General features: G+C 44.1%; 1 protein-coding gene across 1 annotated transcript in view; it reads left to right on the top strand.

Annotated features, from left to right (window-relative positions):
* The first annotated feature begins 470 nt into the window (after positions 1-470).
* The window catches only part of TNFSF11 (TNF superfamily member 11), a 32638-nt gene continuing 16184 nt past the window's right edge, over positions 471-16924 (top strand). The window contains exons 1-2 of the mRNA XM_040448531.1: positions 471-759; positions 7918-8085. Coding sequence (XP_040304465.1) covers positions 529-759; positions 7918-8085 — 399 coding nt within the window. The 5' untranslated portion in view covers positions 471-528. The remainder of the gene's footprint in view (positions 760-7917; positions 8086-16924) is intronic.

Raw genomic sequence — 16924 nt, 5'->3', positions numbered from 1 at the left:
CTTTCTACATCCTCTAGCAGAAACTGAAGCTCAGGGATGCTAACTGCCAGAGCAATGTGTGTGATGTCACCTTATCCTCTATCCTTAACTGAGGCACTATCTGCATCTGGCCCGGCCCTGAGGGGCAGCTGAGGATGGGCGAGGGGCGTCCGGCACCGCCGGAGCAACCCACAGCCTTATGCTCTCAGTGTGTGATGGGGAGGAGGCCATTCAGTGCGAGTAAGAAAGCGAGGGAGGGAGAAAGGAAGGAAGGGGAGCCAGAGGTGGGAGTGGAAGAGGCAGCCTCGCCCGGGGCTGATTGGCTCCCGGGGCCAGCCCTCGCCAGCGGTTTATAAGAGTTGGGGTAGCCGGGCGCCCAGCCCGCTCGCCCGCGCGCCCCCCGAGCAGCGCCCGGCTCTGAGCGCCGCACGTCGAGGCCCGCCTGGCCCCGCGCCGGCTCCGCGCCGTCTTTAGGCTCGGTCGCGGGCCGAGGAGCCAGGGAGGGAGCCAGCGAGGGAGGCGAGCGCCGAAGCCAGCGGGCCGAGCGCCATGCGCCGCGCCAGCCGAGACTACACCAAGTACCTGCGCGGCTCGGAGGAGATGGGCGGCGGCGGCCCCGGCGCCCCGCACGAGGGCCCCCTGCACGCCCCGCCGCCGCCCGCGCCGCCCGCGCCGCACCCGCCCGCCGCCGCCTCGCGCTCCATGTTCGTGGCCTTCCTGGGACTGGGGCTGGGCCAGGTGGTCTGCAGCGTCGCCCTGTTCCTCTACTTCAGAGCGCAGGTGAGTGCCCGCCTCCCCGGGGGCCCGCCCACCTCGTCCGTTCCGCGCAGGTGGGAAACTGAGGCTGGCCGTCGGCTCGGCTCCCCAGACCTTGCAAGTTCCGGCGGGGAAAGGGACTCTAAAGAGGGTGCGCCCCGCTCGGGGCCAGCCTGGCGCGGGGCCGGGCGCGCGGGCCTCGGGTCTCCGCGCCCGCCTAGGCCCCGCAGGGAGCGGAGCGTGAGCTCGCTCGTCCCGACCTGGTGCGTTTGAATTTCCCCCGCGACGCAGCATTGGCTGCTAACCTCTAATGGATGATTGCACACTCCCCACCCACCCCAACCCCAAATCCTTGCATTTCTCACTAGGAGCTAAGGATTGACTTACGTCCACTTGGGGCGGGGGCCGGGGGGGGGGTATGAGCGCAACCCTATCCCTTCCCGCCCACCACCTGGAGGGGTTGGTTCCCGGCGCTGGCTGCTTTGCAGGTGTGCTCCGGGCCGCTCGGCTGGAAGGGAGCGCAGAGCGGAAGGTCGCGGTGCTTGCACCGCAGGCAGCCGCTGGAGCACCCCGGGGGGGATGCCCAAGGCGCCAGATGGGCGGAGAAGCCTGGTGGCAGGACCCGGGCTCCGCTCGCGCCTGGGGGCACGAAGAGGGGAGCATCACGTGCCTTCCCGTTAAGGTGGGCGGCAGAAGGAAGCCAGGGGTGCGTGATGGTGGTGAGGTTCTCACCCCTGATACGGCCTCGCTACAATCCAGCAGACAACTAAACTTCTAAAAGATGAGAAAGACGGCTGGGAACTGCCGTGAAAGATAGTAGAAAGGAAGGGGTAAATCTGTAATATTATGCTTTCTGGTGGTTTATGCTCTTGTGTTTTCTTGGAAATTGCAGTGCAGTTGGTTGGATTCATTCAAATGTTCTTGTCTGGTGCTGTGAACTCTTTCTCAGAGGAAGTGGAGGGCTGACTGTGCATTTTTTTTTTTTTTTTTATGGGAAAAGAGAGTTGGGTTTGGACTTCATTGGTTTTCAGATTCAAAGGTGATTACCAGACCAAATGGGACGCATCAAAACATGGCATTGCTTGGAGTGTATGGGTTTTGACATGTGCCAGAGTCTTGAACTCCATTATTTGTAACCCTGGGATTTTTGTTTAATATTCATTATCCACTGTTTTGTGTTTTCTAGAGCTAGTTTGATTTACCTACTAAAACAAAGGTGGAGATATGATGAGCCATACTTGAGGACACTTGTATTTGTATATTAATACAAGTAATCTTTACCTATTAAGATATTTGTTTCTTAAAAAAAAAAAAAAAGCCCACAACTTTTGCTATAAAGATTACACCCACCTATAGGGAAGTGATGGAAAATGCTTTTTCTTTCATCAGAGTATGCTACAGTGGAGAAGGACCCATTTTCCCATCCAGTTTTCTCCCGCCACCCCCACATGTAAAATCTGTATATATTGAGTACCTGCACTGCAGATGAGACTATTAAATGCTGTGGAGTGTGTGTTAAGAATCCTCCATTCAGCATACAATCTCCACCTACTGTGTGCATCACGTGGTGCCAGGCCTTAGAGAGACCTATTGGCAAAAGACTTAAAATCCTTAGTCAAACACGACAGCACGATTCAGAAAAAGAATGGGACTGCACAAGTTGTCTACTACGTTTTATCTTCTCCATCACCTTAGGGACATGGCACTTTCGCAGCGGTAATGGTGAAGTGAGTGCGAAGCACTGAGAGACCAGTAGGCAATGAATGAGCTCAGGGACCAGCAACAGCTCAGATTGGCGGGAGCCATGGATGGGTGTGGCCATGTACAAAAGAGTGACCTGCTTCCGTAAGAATGGCAATGGTCTGGACAGGCCAAAGGGTCTGTCTGATGATCGCTCATTATAACTTAGCAGTCTTGATATTACATGGGTGATGGTGAAATTCTCAGCCCCATTTTTCCCAAAACAAAACAAAAACAACAAAACCATGCAAATTAGTAAGCCCAGCTAGAAAATTTTCATTTTGGAGATTTAATGTCATCAGATTTCATAAGTACAGTTTTCCTAAATGCCATAAAGATTGGGGTTTTTTATTTTTATTTTTATTTTTTTTTTTAATTTTTTTTTCAACGTTTATTTATTTTTGGGACAGAGAGAGACAGAGCATGAATGGGGGAGGGGCAGAGAGAGAGGGAGACACAGAATCGGAAACAGGCTCCAGGCTCCGAGCCATCAGCCCAGAGCCCCACGCGGGGCTCGAACTCCCGAACCGCGAGATCGTGACCTGGCTGAAGTCGGACGCTTAACCGACTGCGCCACCCAGGCGCCCAAAGATTGGGGTTTTTTAAAGACTTATGCAAAATATATTAACCATGACTCTGGACCCCATTTTGTACTGCATTTTTAAAAAATGTTTATTTATTTTTGAGAGAGAGAGAGAGAACACGAGTGGGGGAGGATCAAGGAGAGAGGGGACAGAGGATCTGAAGCAGTCTCTGTGCTGACAGCAGTGAGCCTGATGCAGGGCTTGAACTCAGGAACTGTGAGATCATGACCTGAACCAAAGTCTAACTCTCAACTGACTGAGCCACCCAGTCACCCCTGTACTGCATTTTTAAAGGGGCATCTTCTTTAGGAAAGAAGTTACTGAGTTATAGTATCTACCTCTGATACCTAAAGGAGTTGTGATTATTTAGAGATACATTCTGAAATAGTTACAAGTGAAGTGCTAAGATGTCTGGAATGTGCTTCAAAATAATAAGTGGGGAGCTTTAGGGGTAGAGAAGTGGTTTCCTACAGATGAGAAAAGATTGGCCATGGGTTGATAATTGTTGAAGCTGGGTGATGGGTTTGTGGAGTCCATTCTACAATTCGTCCTACTTTTATGTGTGCCTGAGGCCTTCTTTCAAAGTTCTAGCTAAGAGAATAGACTCCGTTTGACCCGTCACTGATTTAACATGTTTACTCATATCAGCTCCTTTAGGTTAGAACTTGGTACCAAATAAGAGATTTTTTTTTATTTCCACTAAAGTTGGGGGTGTCAACGACTTGGGGTTTCTGAATACCTCTGAATTAGAATGCAATCATTTGTATCAAGTAACATGTTTGCAGTTTACAGTAAAAAATGAGAAGGAGCCAGTTTTATTGTTTTTGTTTAAAGTGGGGACAGGGTAGCTATGCAATTCCTCAAGAAGAAAAAAAGTAGAATTTAGTTTTAAATGCATTTATTTTTATTTTTATTTTTTATGTATTTATTTTATTTTGAGAGAGAAAGTGAGAGTTTGCGCACGTGTGTGTGTGTTGGGGGGGGGGGGGTTGCGGGGAGGAGCAGAGGGAGAGAGAGAGAGAATCTTAAGCAGGTTCCATGCCGGCACTGAGCCTGATGAGGGGCTCAGTCTTACAACCACGAGATCATGACCTGAACTGAAATCAAGAGTAGGACGCTCAACCGACTGAGCCACCCAGGTGCCCTTAAATGCATTTGAGAAGAATGCCCAGAAGAGTGTAAAAATTACAGTGAGTTTAAAAAGTTTTTTCCATTCTCAACTCATGATTGAATAGTTAAAAATGAATCAGCCTCCTGGATGTTTGCAGATTGCCTGTGCCCAGATTGAAAAGGAAAAAAAAAACACTAGATCTAGACTAGATTGGCTTTTCCTCTACCAACGTTGCCAAAGAAAAAAATAGCATGTGGTTTGTGCTATATATTTACCACATAGTATTCATACTTTGGTTTGCGAAGAAGAAGAAGAAGAAGAAGGAGAAGAAGAAGAAGGAGAAGGAGAAAAAGGAGAAGAAGAAAACCTTGCAAAAAGTTGCTTGTAAAATTTATGTGCATTTTGTTTCTCTTCTTTTAATCCACATAACCATATTCAAAGTTTGGAGGTTAGCTACAAGATAAGCTTTTCAGAAAACGCAATCTCTGTTGCCCTTTTAACTCCTTCCCCCAAACCCCAGTGTGCACACCGACCTCCCCGGCTGTTTGTTACCCAAACAAGGGAGCAATCCCTACCGCAACTCTGATGTCGAGGTGTGCAGGCGCCTGTTTGAAAAAACAGATAACAAAGTAGCACAAATGTCAAGCATCCTGCCTCATTTAACCCTACAAATGATTACATTTCTAGGAAGTTTTTTTTTTTTAAAGAGTCTCACTTCATATGAACTACATTATCTGGTAAATGCATTTATAAGTCTCTTAAATCAGATATTCAAGATTTATATAATGTGTTCAGACATTTCTAGGTATAATGAATTCATTTGTAACCCAGTTCACTGTGATTTTTTTTTTTTTTTTGGATGAGCTTCTGTGTTCCTTTGTTGAGTGTAGTTAAGTTCAAGAAGGTAAAGACTGCCTGTTGTGCTCACTACATTATCAGCAGCATCTAGCCGAGTGCCTGGCATGTTTCGTTTGCTGAAGCTTTTCAAATGATTCAGGATGCTAGAAATTTGCAAATGTGTAAGTCAGCTAAGGAGTAGCTAAACTAGGCTAAAAAGTAGCACTTTTTATGTAGTCGTGCAAATTCTCTATCCAGACCATGGTGTCTGGAGACAGGGTGTGGGGTAAGAGAGTGGTTGCTGGAGCCACTGGATGAGCCCTGGGGTGTCCAGCTCTGGGCACCAATCCCGCCCCTTGCTAGCAGTCTTTACAGCACAGGGACTCCAGACCAGAGACCCTCACTGGTGTGTGTGGTCAGCCCACCCCCACGCCTCAACTCCTCTCTTTTCTCCTGGTCTCCATTTCTGGGAAGGGAGGGCTACAAGACCCTGGAACAAGACATTCCTAATATACGCTCTAAACTGAAGTAAACAAAATAAATGACTCTATCAAAATGAACGATGCCATGCTTTCGTCACTTCTTTTGGGAAAACAATTGATCGCTTTGATCTATGTTTTAGCTCTTGTGTTACCTTCTGAACCGTGGTTCTCAGCTGAACATTCGAAGCCCTTGCAGAGAGAGCCAGTTGGCTCTTACCCTGAGGGATGTGGGTTCCATTGGCTGAGGGTGGCACCTGGGTGTGGAGACTTGCTCAGAGAGAGGGAACAAAATCTTTATGTTACATTTCTTTGCACCGAATCATTAACCATTATTACTGTCACAATATTTTTGTACCAGCCGGCATGACTTGTAAAAAAAAAAAAAAAAAAAAAAATTCGTGTCCGAGAAATTTTGGGACATTTTAATAGCATAACATCTGTATTTGCACATTTGGTATTTGAAAGCATTTCTGATCAAACGTTCACGTACGTCGAGAGGGCCTGGGGTCTAGTTAGGACGCAGATCCCCAGGCAGCGTGCCAGGGACCTGAGATTCTGCATTTCTAACGAGCTCCAGGGGAGCCCGTGAAGCTACAGGTGTTTGGACTGAACTTGAAGTGGAGGCAGCATCCGTCACTGCGGCTTCTGTGTGATGGCACTTAGTTGGTCAGCAGGTCTGGAGCTCAACCAGTTTTAGGCTCCCCAGGCGTTTCCCCGCTAACACCGCCCTGTTCCTGTAGCTCAGCGACTTTCTGGTGGCGAGCCAACTAGGTCTTGGCATCATTCTTCTTTCTTGAGGTCTCAACCGAGTGACCCTTCACATCAGCTGCCCAGGCGTCTCTGATTTTGTGGGAAACTGATCGGCATGAGTGAGCTTTTTAAAAAAAGTGCGATTGAAAAGCTTTCCTTATATAAAAACTCACATATTCTGATCTGTACTTATTATTTTAGTTGTTTTTAATGCTTACTTTGGAGACAGACAAAGTGTGAGCAGGGGACGGGCAGAGAGAGAGGGAGAGACACAGAATCCGAAGCAGGCTCCAGGCTCTGAGCTGTCAGCACAGAGCCCCACGCGGGGCTCAAACTCACAAACTGCGAGATTGTGACCTGAGCCGAAGTCGGACGCCTAACTGGCTGAGCCACCCCGGCACCTCTAAAGAAAATACGAAAAATAAATATGGATTGCAAATAGTTTTGCTTCGTGAATGACACCTCTCCCAAGATTATAGATAATCCTTATTATATATGCAAGACTGAAATAATAAAATTTGTATTGGTGGCTGCACATTTGTTGAAGGCTTATTATTTCATTTGAGAATCTCAGATATGGAGAGAGTACTTTCTAGTTTATGTCTGATGGTTGGTTAGTAAACCTGCACATCTTTTTGATTACTTTAAAAAAGGTAAATCAGGCAATGAGAGACCTGGTATTAATTGATGGAGCTCATATTATAAACTTCTATAATTCTTCCTTTTTTCATCCAGTCTATACCTATTAATAAGCAAATGCTCATGAGGTACCTTGAATTTTTGAAAGAAGAGGACAATAAATTAAGCAAGTGTTATTTAAACAACTGATGGCTAATTCTCTCTACCCTTTACCTGGCAGCTGAAACCGCTACAAAGGCTCGTCAGAGCCCCAGGAGGAGACAATTTCAAGAGGAGAGTAATACTTGAAGAACTGTTTAGACAGAAAACCAGCTAACAATTCAAGGGGGATGGATATTTTGGGAGGGACAGTCCCTCACATTATAGAAACTTTAGCATGTCCCCTCCCCAGCATCTGTCCATACAGCCCGCTCGCCCCAAGCAGCGCTCCTTATCCCATGGGACACACCCCCTGACAAACGCACTACTCCAGGTGAAGAAATATTGATGAGAGTTTCAACAAAAAGGGAAATTTGCTTCTGGCTTTAGGTTTTGGGCAATGGATTTCTCCCTCCTTCCTTGGCTGATTAAAAAATATACATTGATTACGGAAAAAGGCCAAACATGGTGGCTAAAGATGGTGTTAATTTTGCCCGGTTTCGTAAGCTTCGTGCTTTGAATACCCTAGTGGGTTTCATCATCCCATCTAGCAATGCTGTGTATGACTTACAGACCAAAACTTCTCTACCTGCACTGACCACGTGTGATTTTCCTTGATGCTCCTTCCTTCTATGAGGACTTTCATTGCCAGAGAATTTTAACAATTTCCCCATGAATCACACGTGTGTACTTGTGTTGTGAATCATAGCTACTCATAACAATGAATTAGAAGTCAATGTTTCACCAACACCGAGGGTGATTGTATTAATTATTAATTGTTGGGGACATAAAGACTCTTGCAAGAGTGAATTTTGTGTCCTGAAGTCAGCCACACTTTATTAAAAGGCAGAATGATCGAAGATAATTTCTCTGTATCCTGTCTTTTTTCTTCTCCCCTCAGATGGATCCTAATAGAATATCGGAAGATGACACTCACTGCATTAATAGAATTTTCAAACTCCACGAAAACGCAGATTTGCAAGACACAACTCTGGAGAGTCAAGACACAAAATTAATACCTGATTCGTGTAAGAGCATTAAACAGGCCTTCCGGGCAGCTGTACAAAAGGTGAGTCCATATGAGGATCTGAGTCAAGGGCCTGCACTGACCCTGCTATTGCTGAAAATTAATACTGGCTAAGTGCTGTTGACTTTGTTCTTTTTCATTTTCATCATTTGTAAAAGAGCTAAAGAGAATGGTTTTTAGGAGACGAGCAGAATTCTTTTGAAGCTGTTAGTGGCTTGTTATAGTGACCAGAGACTTTCATGCACAGACTCGTCCCTTTCCTATCCTTTCTTTCTTTTCCTTTTCTTTTCTAAGAGGAGGCATTTAAATTCATACATTGAAGGACAGCAAAGATAGCTTGTGGTGGTCCATGGGTCAGTTTGCTGGTGTGAATTCCCCGCCCTGGAAACCTTTCCCTCAGCGTATAGGACTTGCTGCTGTTGCCTTTACATTTGGTTTTGTATTGGCAGACTCTCCTGGTCCACATCTGTTGATCCAGGACTCTGTTAAAAATGCTTGTAACTGGTCCATTGTTGTCATCTGGGGTGAGGAGGTAAAGCGAGCAGAGCAGGAACTGACGTGGCGCCCAAGATGGAAACTGCGTCCGTTTTCTCTTTTTCTGGGAGAGCTGGGTGAGAAGGGAGGAGATGGGGTTGGGGAAGACCAGTGACTTCTCTTACATTGACAGCTCTAAGTGAGAAACACTGTCATAACTGTGCGTCCTACTTTTCTGAATAGAGTCACTCAAGAATTTTGCAGCCTTGGAAGTATTTTACGGACTGACTCCACCAAAAACTGGGGAGAACCCAGTGACTCCAGTGAATTCTAGCATGCACATCTGTGTGGATTCTTACATGCACCCATATATCCCAGTCTCTAGTTTGCAGCTCTCTGGTCTATTTCTGATCATCTTCGAGTAAATCCTAAAGGTCTCAAACTCCTTAAATCTAAATTGAATTTTAATTTAGTTTATTTTTTAAAAACTCCAATAGAGTAATAGCATTTTTTTAATGTTTATTTATTTATTTTGAGAGAGAGAGAGAGGAAGTGTGTGCACACGTGTGTGCAAGCTGGGGAGGGGCAAAGAGAGAGGGAGAGAGAGAATTCCAAGCAGGCTCCATGCTGTCAGCGCAGAGCCTGAGATCCTGATGCAGGTCTTGATCCCAAGACCCTGGGATCATGACCTGAGATGAAATCAAGAGTCGGGTGCTCAAATGACTGAGCCACCCACACGCCCCTAGTAATAGCATTTTTAGAAAAAAGTGTATCGGAGCTAGAAGTAGGGAGATGAAGCTGTTTTGTGTGACCCATAAAGCTGATATTTGCTGTATTTTGTCAAATCTAAGATACCACCAGTTTCCAACTTACATCATTATTTCATGCATCAGAAAGAAAAGAAAAAGAAAGAAAAAGAAAGAAAGGAAGAAAAAAAATTAAACATGATCTTTATAGATTCTGTTTGCATCTTACTTTCAGAGTTAGTCTGTTCATATTTTTGTTTCATTTTATGTTTTATTTTCATTGGCTTGCTTTTTATCCTATCTCCCCAATGTTGAGCAAACTATCTATAAACAATGATTTACATGTACGAGGGGGTAATCTATTAGTTAAAAACCAAACCCCTAATTAAGGTAATTCTGCTTCGGTAAGTGGTTGTCTCCTTATTTTGTGTGTGAACTGACTTATATTGTAACGCCTTACAATGAAGAGATAAGCTTTTAATTTCACAGGTGTCCTCGTTCTTAAAAATTATCCTTAGGCTGTTTTGTTTTGTTTTGTTTTGTTTTCCTGGAAGAATGAGATCAGCCATGATAATTTTGAAAATAAAAAATATTAGGAAGAGCAGATAAGGGCACCTGGGTGGCTCAGTCAGTTAAGCGTCCGACTTTGGCTCGGGTCATGATCTCATGGTTTGTGAGTTCGAGCCCTGCATCGGCTCTGTGCTGACAGCTCAGAGCCTGGAACCTGTTTCAGATTCTGTGTCTCCCTCTCTCTCTGCCCCTCTCCCGCTTGCACTCTGTCTCTTTCTGTCTCTCAAAAATAAGGAAACATTTAAAAAACAATTAAAAAGAAGAACAGATAGCATTAACATTTATTTAGGAGAATGCAAGTGTAGTTCATTTTAACCAGTCAAAAGAGAAAAACATTAGCATCTCGTAGATACTAAGAAGTGATTGACAAAATTTCGCATTTATTTCTGATGCTTAAAATCCATTAGAAAACAGAACCAGATGGATTCTTGATGTTTTTCTAAATACCTCAAACTAAAAGGTAGCTAATGATGAAAAACAGAAACATTTTCTTAAAGTCAGGGACACAACAAAGATGCCTAGTGTCCCTGCATTATTTAACATTGTTCAGAATACTAGCTAATGTAATTATACAAGAGAATGAAATCAGAAAGCATATGTGAATATACACACACAGATACGGAAAAGGCAAAATTTGCATATGCTGATTGTATACTTGGGAAAATTCAAAAGGACCAAAAGGCTGCAAGCCAAATAAATCAGTTTGTAAAAATTAATAAGTAATAATCACTAGCTGTCCCTATTTCAAACAAGAATTAGAAAATATAAAAGTGCCTGGCTGGCTCAGTCAGTGGAGCGTGTGATTCTTGATCTTGGGGTTGCAGGTTCAAGCCCCACATTGGGTGTGGAGATTGCTCAAAAATAAAATCTTTAAAAAAAAAAAAAAAAAGGAAAGACAAAGAAAACACAAAAGAAAGATTCTGTTTTTAATTTTTAAAGAGCCCTAAAAATAAACTTAGCAAGGCATGGACAAAGCTTATGGAGATTAAAGTAGAAAACTCTACGTGGGTATTTACAAGGTAAAGACGTAACTATGCAAAGTCCTGACCTGAGAATGAGACCAAACACCTTAAAGTAGACCTTACTGGAGGTGTGAATGTGTGTATTCAATTTAGTATAATATAACATTGTTTTAAATAAGTGGGCATCGCTTGAATTATTCAAACCTAGTACTGGGAGGATTTGTTTACTATTTTTGAAAAGTGATAGCCTTACTTCATGTCCAAGGTGAAAACAAATCCCAGCTGGAGAGAGTACTGGGTGGCCAATGGCTACTCTCTACTCTCTGGCAGTCCCACGCCTTCCGCAGCTCCGGTGGACTTTTCTGCCCCCAGCTGCCCCCTCAGAACTTACCTGCTCACTGTCCCATTTCCTTTGAGCTTTCTAAGTGACTGCCTAGATAGTAGGACAAGCCAGTCTGTACTTAAAATGAGCAACAATGGCAGAATTTTCACTATTTTAGGAGCCTGTTGGAGACATGGTGCCTCGTTCCAAATAAGTAAAACTCATCTTAGCGCTTCAGTAGCTGGCAAGCCAAAGGAGAAAGATTTGTGGGCAGACAAGAATGATCAACTCTTCTTATGAAAGGCGCACAGTTTGCATTGTATTTACAGATCAGTATGACTCAGAGGATGAGTAGAACTTTGTTGTTAATAGCGCATTTTTTGTTGCTGTGCTATAAGGTTTTACCCATTATTCATGGGTAATAACACTACACACAGACAATCCTTTTTAAAGAGTAAGGAGCCGTCATAACATACCAATGTGTGTTTGGAGGTGGAAAATGCCATTTCTTCCCCCAGACAAGAGACTGTTTAGGAAGGAGATGGGTGTTCTCCATACCGTATGATTAGAATCAAGCCATGTTTGGGGCACCCGGGTGGCTCCGTCAGTTGAGCATCCGACTTCGGCTCAGGTCGTGATCTCACAGACTGTGGGTTCGAGCCCTGCGTCGGGCTCTGTGCTGACCGCTCAGAGCCGGGAGCCTGCTTTGGATTCTGTGTCTCCCTTTCTCTCTGCCCCTCCCCCGCTCACGCTCTGCCTCAAAAATAAATTAAAAAAAAATTTTTTTTAATTAAAAAAAAAAAAAGAATCAAGCCACGTTTATTAAGTGCACATACCGTGCTAGGCACTTTGCCATAACTTCTCCGGTACCCCAAGACTTAGCCTTCTCTTACTTTCGCCAAATAGTGATTTGCCGGCTGTGTTATCCTTTGATGAAGATTATTGGTTAATATGACATTCTCCACATCCTGCCAAAATAATCAGACTTCTCATTTCTCTTGCCAATGCTGAAAATAGAATGGAGGCATCAGGCGTCCATAAGTAGGTCTGTATCTCAGTTTTAGTTCTAACATAGATATTGAGTGAACCCGTAAAAGAAAATTACATGTGAGGCTGCAATCATTATTGAAAGATCAACCCATCCAGTGGTAACAAATGCTAGACATAAGCACAATATTACATTATATGTGTGCAAAAGCGGTGTTTACCTAGCCTGTCTTTGGTCAGACAAGTAATGCTGTTTTTCTCCCTTTTTTTTTGTTTGTGGCTGGGCTTTCTTGGCTTTTTTTCCCCTTTAGCACAGAACTCTGAAAGCCTCTTAGCGATCCAGCCCTACCAACCACAATTTACAAAGTCTATCATAACAGTCTATGACAATAAAGAAAACACTAGTACAAATATGGTGTCCAATTTATAAAGCAATTCTTGTTTCCAGCTTTGGCAGCCTTTCTGGCCTCTGCCAGCCTGAGGAGTGGAGTGGTGAGCTCGGGCCTGAGCGGGGGGCCCTTGGTCCTTAGGTCTCCTGGTCAGTCCCCGTGGAAAACCATGTGTGTATGCACTAAATGTACATTCTGAACACTCAGGGCTGTGACTTGACTTTCGATTTTCGTGTGTCCAGTTGTTGATTTCCCATTGAGTACCTGTTTGTGAAAAACCATCCCGAAACTTACTTTGAAAAGTATTTGAAAGAATGATATGGAGGAGAGAGATTAATGTGGGGTGTTCCGTGCATTCAAGATAACCCCTCTCCCCCCCACCCCCCGATGTGGGAAGGCAGCATGAAGATTTACACATATATGACTTTATTTTTTTATTTATTTATTTATTTTGAGAGAGAGAGAGAGAGAGAGAGAGAGAGAGAGCGCGTGTGCATGAGTGGGGGAGAGGTTCAGAGAGAGAGGGAGAGAGAATCTTAAGTAGACGCCTTGCTCAGCGTGGAGCCCAGTGTGGGGCTTGATCCGAGACGAGATCACGAGTGGAGAGCGAAATCAAGAGTTGGACGCTTAACTGACTGAGCCACCCGGGCGCCCCCTACATGTATATGGATCTTTTTAATACTAGCTTTTAAAACATTTTTGTGACTATTCTATAATGTACCTAATATACAGGACTATTTTGTTTAATACTTACATTAATAAATATCCGTGTTTGGGAGCATTAAGACATTTTCCCCCAAAAAGCCATATAATCGGAAGTGTTTAGAGGTCGTGGAACGAAGGTGCAGGCTCCATCAGGACAAGAAGTACAGCTCTTTTGCTCACCTTTGACTACGTCACACATAATGTAGTCTCAAGAATGAAGGAAAAGAGGGGCGCCTGGGTGGCGCAGTCGGTTAAGCGTCCGACTTCAGCCAGGTCACGATCTCGCGGTCCGGGAGTTCGAGCCCCGCGTCGGGCTCTGGGCTGATGGCTCAGAGCCTGGAGCCTGTTTCCGATTCTGTGTCTCCCTCTCTCTTTGCCCCTCCCCCGTTCATGCTCTGTCTCTCTCTGTCCCAAAAATAAATAAACGTTGAAAAAAAAAATTAAAAAAAAAAAAAAGAATGAAGGAAAAGAACAAATAAATGATAAATGACTTCTGGAACTCTGAGCTAAGATTTTTAAATAAACATGGGTCATCGACCAACTCATAAAGCCACAGTGTTAGTAGCCTGGTTCTCATTTATCTGATGTCTTAACCAATGTTATAATGGATAATTATTAATATTATAGCCAGAGGCTATAAGGCTCCAACACAGATACAGTAATACAGATAATTTTTGTTGAAACTTATCTCCATCCGGGCTTCTTCCTTTAGACATGCTTTCCTCAGGTTTCTGCCTTTCCATAGCTTATAAACTACCTAGAGGCAGGCCTGTAATGTGAACTGAAAACACAGCTCTGGCTTATTTAAGTATCATTTTATAAAACTCTCTAATTTCATTGCAGAAAAGCCAAAGATGGTAATGACTACCAATAAACTATCTTGTTGGCATATTCTTTTTTTTAATGTTTATTTATTTTTGAGAGAGAGAGACAGAGAGAGAGAGAGAGAGACAGAGACAGAGTATGAGCAGGGGAAGGGCAGAGAGAGGGAGACACAGAATCAGAAGCACGCTCCAGGCTCTGAGCTGTCAGCACAGAGCCCAACATGGGGCTCGAACTCACAAGCTCTGAGATCATGACCTGAACTGGAGTGGGACGCTCAACTGACTGAGCCACTTTGAGCTTCCAAAAGCTTAGTGGAAAATGGGGAGTAAAACCAGAACCACCATTATTGAACAATTAATTCTTACCTGGAATTCTTACTTTATTCCCTGAGTATCAGTGCATATTTGGTCTCATCTCCTGTAAGATTCACAGTGTAAATAAAACTGTCTCCTCATATGAAGAACAGTGTACCCTCGGAGTGCCTGAGTGGTTCACTTGGTTGAGCGTGCGACTCTTGGTTTTAGCTCAGGCCATGATCTCATGGTTTGTGAGACTGAGCCCTGGGTCGGGCTCTGTGCTGAACAGTGCGAAGCCTGCTTGTGATTCTCTCTCTCCCTGTCTCTCTGGCCCTCCCCTGCTCATGCTCTCTCTCTCTCTCTCTCTCTCTCAAAATAAATAAATCAACCTTAAAAAAAAAAATGGTGTACCCACGGATTTTCAGTGCTTTGATCCCTAAGGAAATATTCATTGTTATGTAGCACAGTCTACATTGTTGTAACAAAGAGAACCCTCACTCCATAACTCAATAAGACAGAAGTTTGTGCAATAATCCGGGGTGAGCAGTCCAGGGCTAGCAGGGAGGCTCCCCCATCCTCAGCTGGTACCTTCCATACCTGCCATCTCTTGGTCCAGGTTGGCTTTTCCATTTGTTGATATTTCCAGGGAGAGAGAGAAGGCAAATGTGGTCCCTGGGAGCTTATATGCCGTCACTTCTAGCAGCATCCTGTTGGCTGGGACTTACTCATACGACCACATCTTGCTGCAAGGGAGGCTGCACCGTATCGTCTCTAGCTGAGTTGCCATTTGCACCCAGGCTTGAGGAAGGGGGTTTCCCATAACTGGGAAGAGGAGAGGCTTCATTCTAAGGGACAGTGACCAGCCTCCGATACTCACTAAACCCTGTTTAGGCAGGAGTGGGTTCACTCTATGAGCAGAGTTGACTTTGTTACATAAATCTATGAAAAATTTGAATGACTAAGATTTCCTTTTCTAAAAGTTAAAGTACTTTAGGATTATCTGGATTCCAGGAGAGAGAGAAATTTAAAAGTAGATTTAACAGCATGCATCTTATGGAGGAACTTTCAAAGGTTTGTTTAGGCATATACAGCTCCACATCTGTGATCTTTGAATGAACCTTGACTGTCATCTGCACAGTTTTTAGTGGATTTTATGGATTCAAGAACATTAAAGCCAAAAAGTTTATCAGATTAAATGGTTGTTTTCTCCAAATAGAGAGGTGATCCTTTAGAATTCCTATGTCAATTATTATAAGAAGACTATTTGCACTTTTAAAATTAAAGTACATAAGAAATCAATTAAAATTTGAGTAGATCTTAAATATTTATGAAGTTGTAATCATGACGGTTGTTATATAGCCATTATATCTCAATTGGTTTTTTCGTGAAATACACACATAACAAACGCAAGGGGAAAAATTAAACCCCATTCATTATCGCTTTGCCTTTGTATAGGAGTATGTATGTATCCCAAGAAAATTTCTTGTAAACCCACAAGGAAACTTGGGGTTTGGGGGCACTGGTGTTCCCAAATCAAGATGTTAGTCATGTAGTGGTTTTCCAATGGGATTTCATCTACACCATAACAGTTTTGGGAACTGCAACTCCATCGACCCCAATCATATCTGGCATTTATGAAAGCTGTTGTTATGGGAAAGCTGAAGTAAGACCCACAGAATTTTCCTACAAAACCAAGGCCATCTACTGCCTTGTAGCCAGCAATAGGCTATGGTGTGCTCAATCTCAGGGAGACCCAGGGCAAAAGATAGAAGAGTTTGCAAGAGGAAATAACAGTGACTGGCACCAGCAGAGGTGGGCCTATCTTTGTGCTAGAAGTACCCTAGGATGGAAGAAAAGATATTTGGACTTGGTAAGGAAAGACATGCCTGGAAGACAGCATCTCATTTTGTGGCTTGGGATCTTGAGCTACAGTTTTACAAATGAATAAAACTGAGGGTCCTTGGCTGGAAGGGGAAGTGGCAAAGGATAGATTGGGTTGCTCCCCCAAAGTGGCTCATCCTGGGGGAAATATAACCTGTGGAAGTGGAGAGAATGTTGTTCCCTAGAACAGTCTCCCAAACCTGCCTGATCTTAAGAATCACTTGGGGACCTCGTTTCAAAAAATAAATGAGAAGCGTTGGTAGTTCGGGAGTAGACTTTGTGATTTCAGAAATCCCCCCTGAAAAGGGCTGGCCTGTCTTTAAAAGAAGGCTTCAGGGTGGGAATGGAGATAGCACCTGGGACCAGGATAGCATCCTAAGAAGAGGTGAGAGCCACTGGGGTACAGGGAAGCCTTTGGTGAATTTAAGTGACTATATTTGAGAAGTAGGAGCAAGTCTGTGTGGTGGAAAAGGTGGGTTTTGAAAGTTGCAGAGAGCAGTCTGTAGCCAAAATGATGACACAGGTTTGCTTGAACTTTTTGAGATTTCGGGTCCGAGAGAGTTTTGTTTGCACCTAGCTTCCTCATCACTAGGGTGCTTCCCTCGCCCCTAATCTTTACCTTTTGAGAACCTTGGGTGGTGATGGTGGTGGTGGTGATAGGAGTAAAAATGATAATAACTCTAAAGCAGGAGGCTCATATTCATCAGAAAGTTTTGGAGGACTC

This window comes from Herpailurus yagouaroundi, unplaced genomic scaffold (genome assembly GCF_014898765.1).
Source record: "Herpailurus yagouaroundi ecotype Mexico unplaced genomic scaffold, PumYag 197, whole genome shotgun sequence".
Taxonomy (NCBI): Eukaryota; Metazoa; Chordata; class Mammalia; order Carnivora; family Felidae; genus Herpailurus; species Herpailurus yagouaroundi.
The sequence above is the reverse complement of the archived record's forward strand: the minus strand, read 5'-3'. Positions and strand labels throughout refer to the sequence as shown.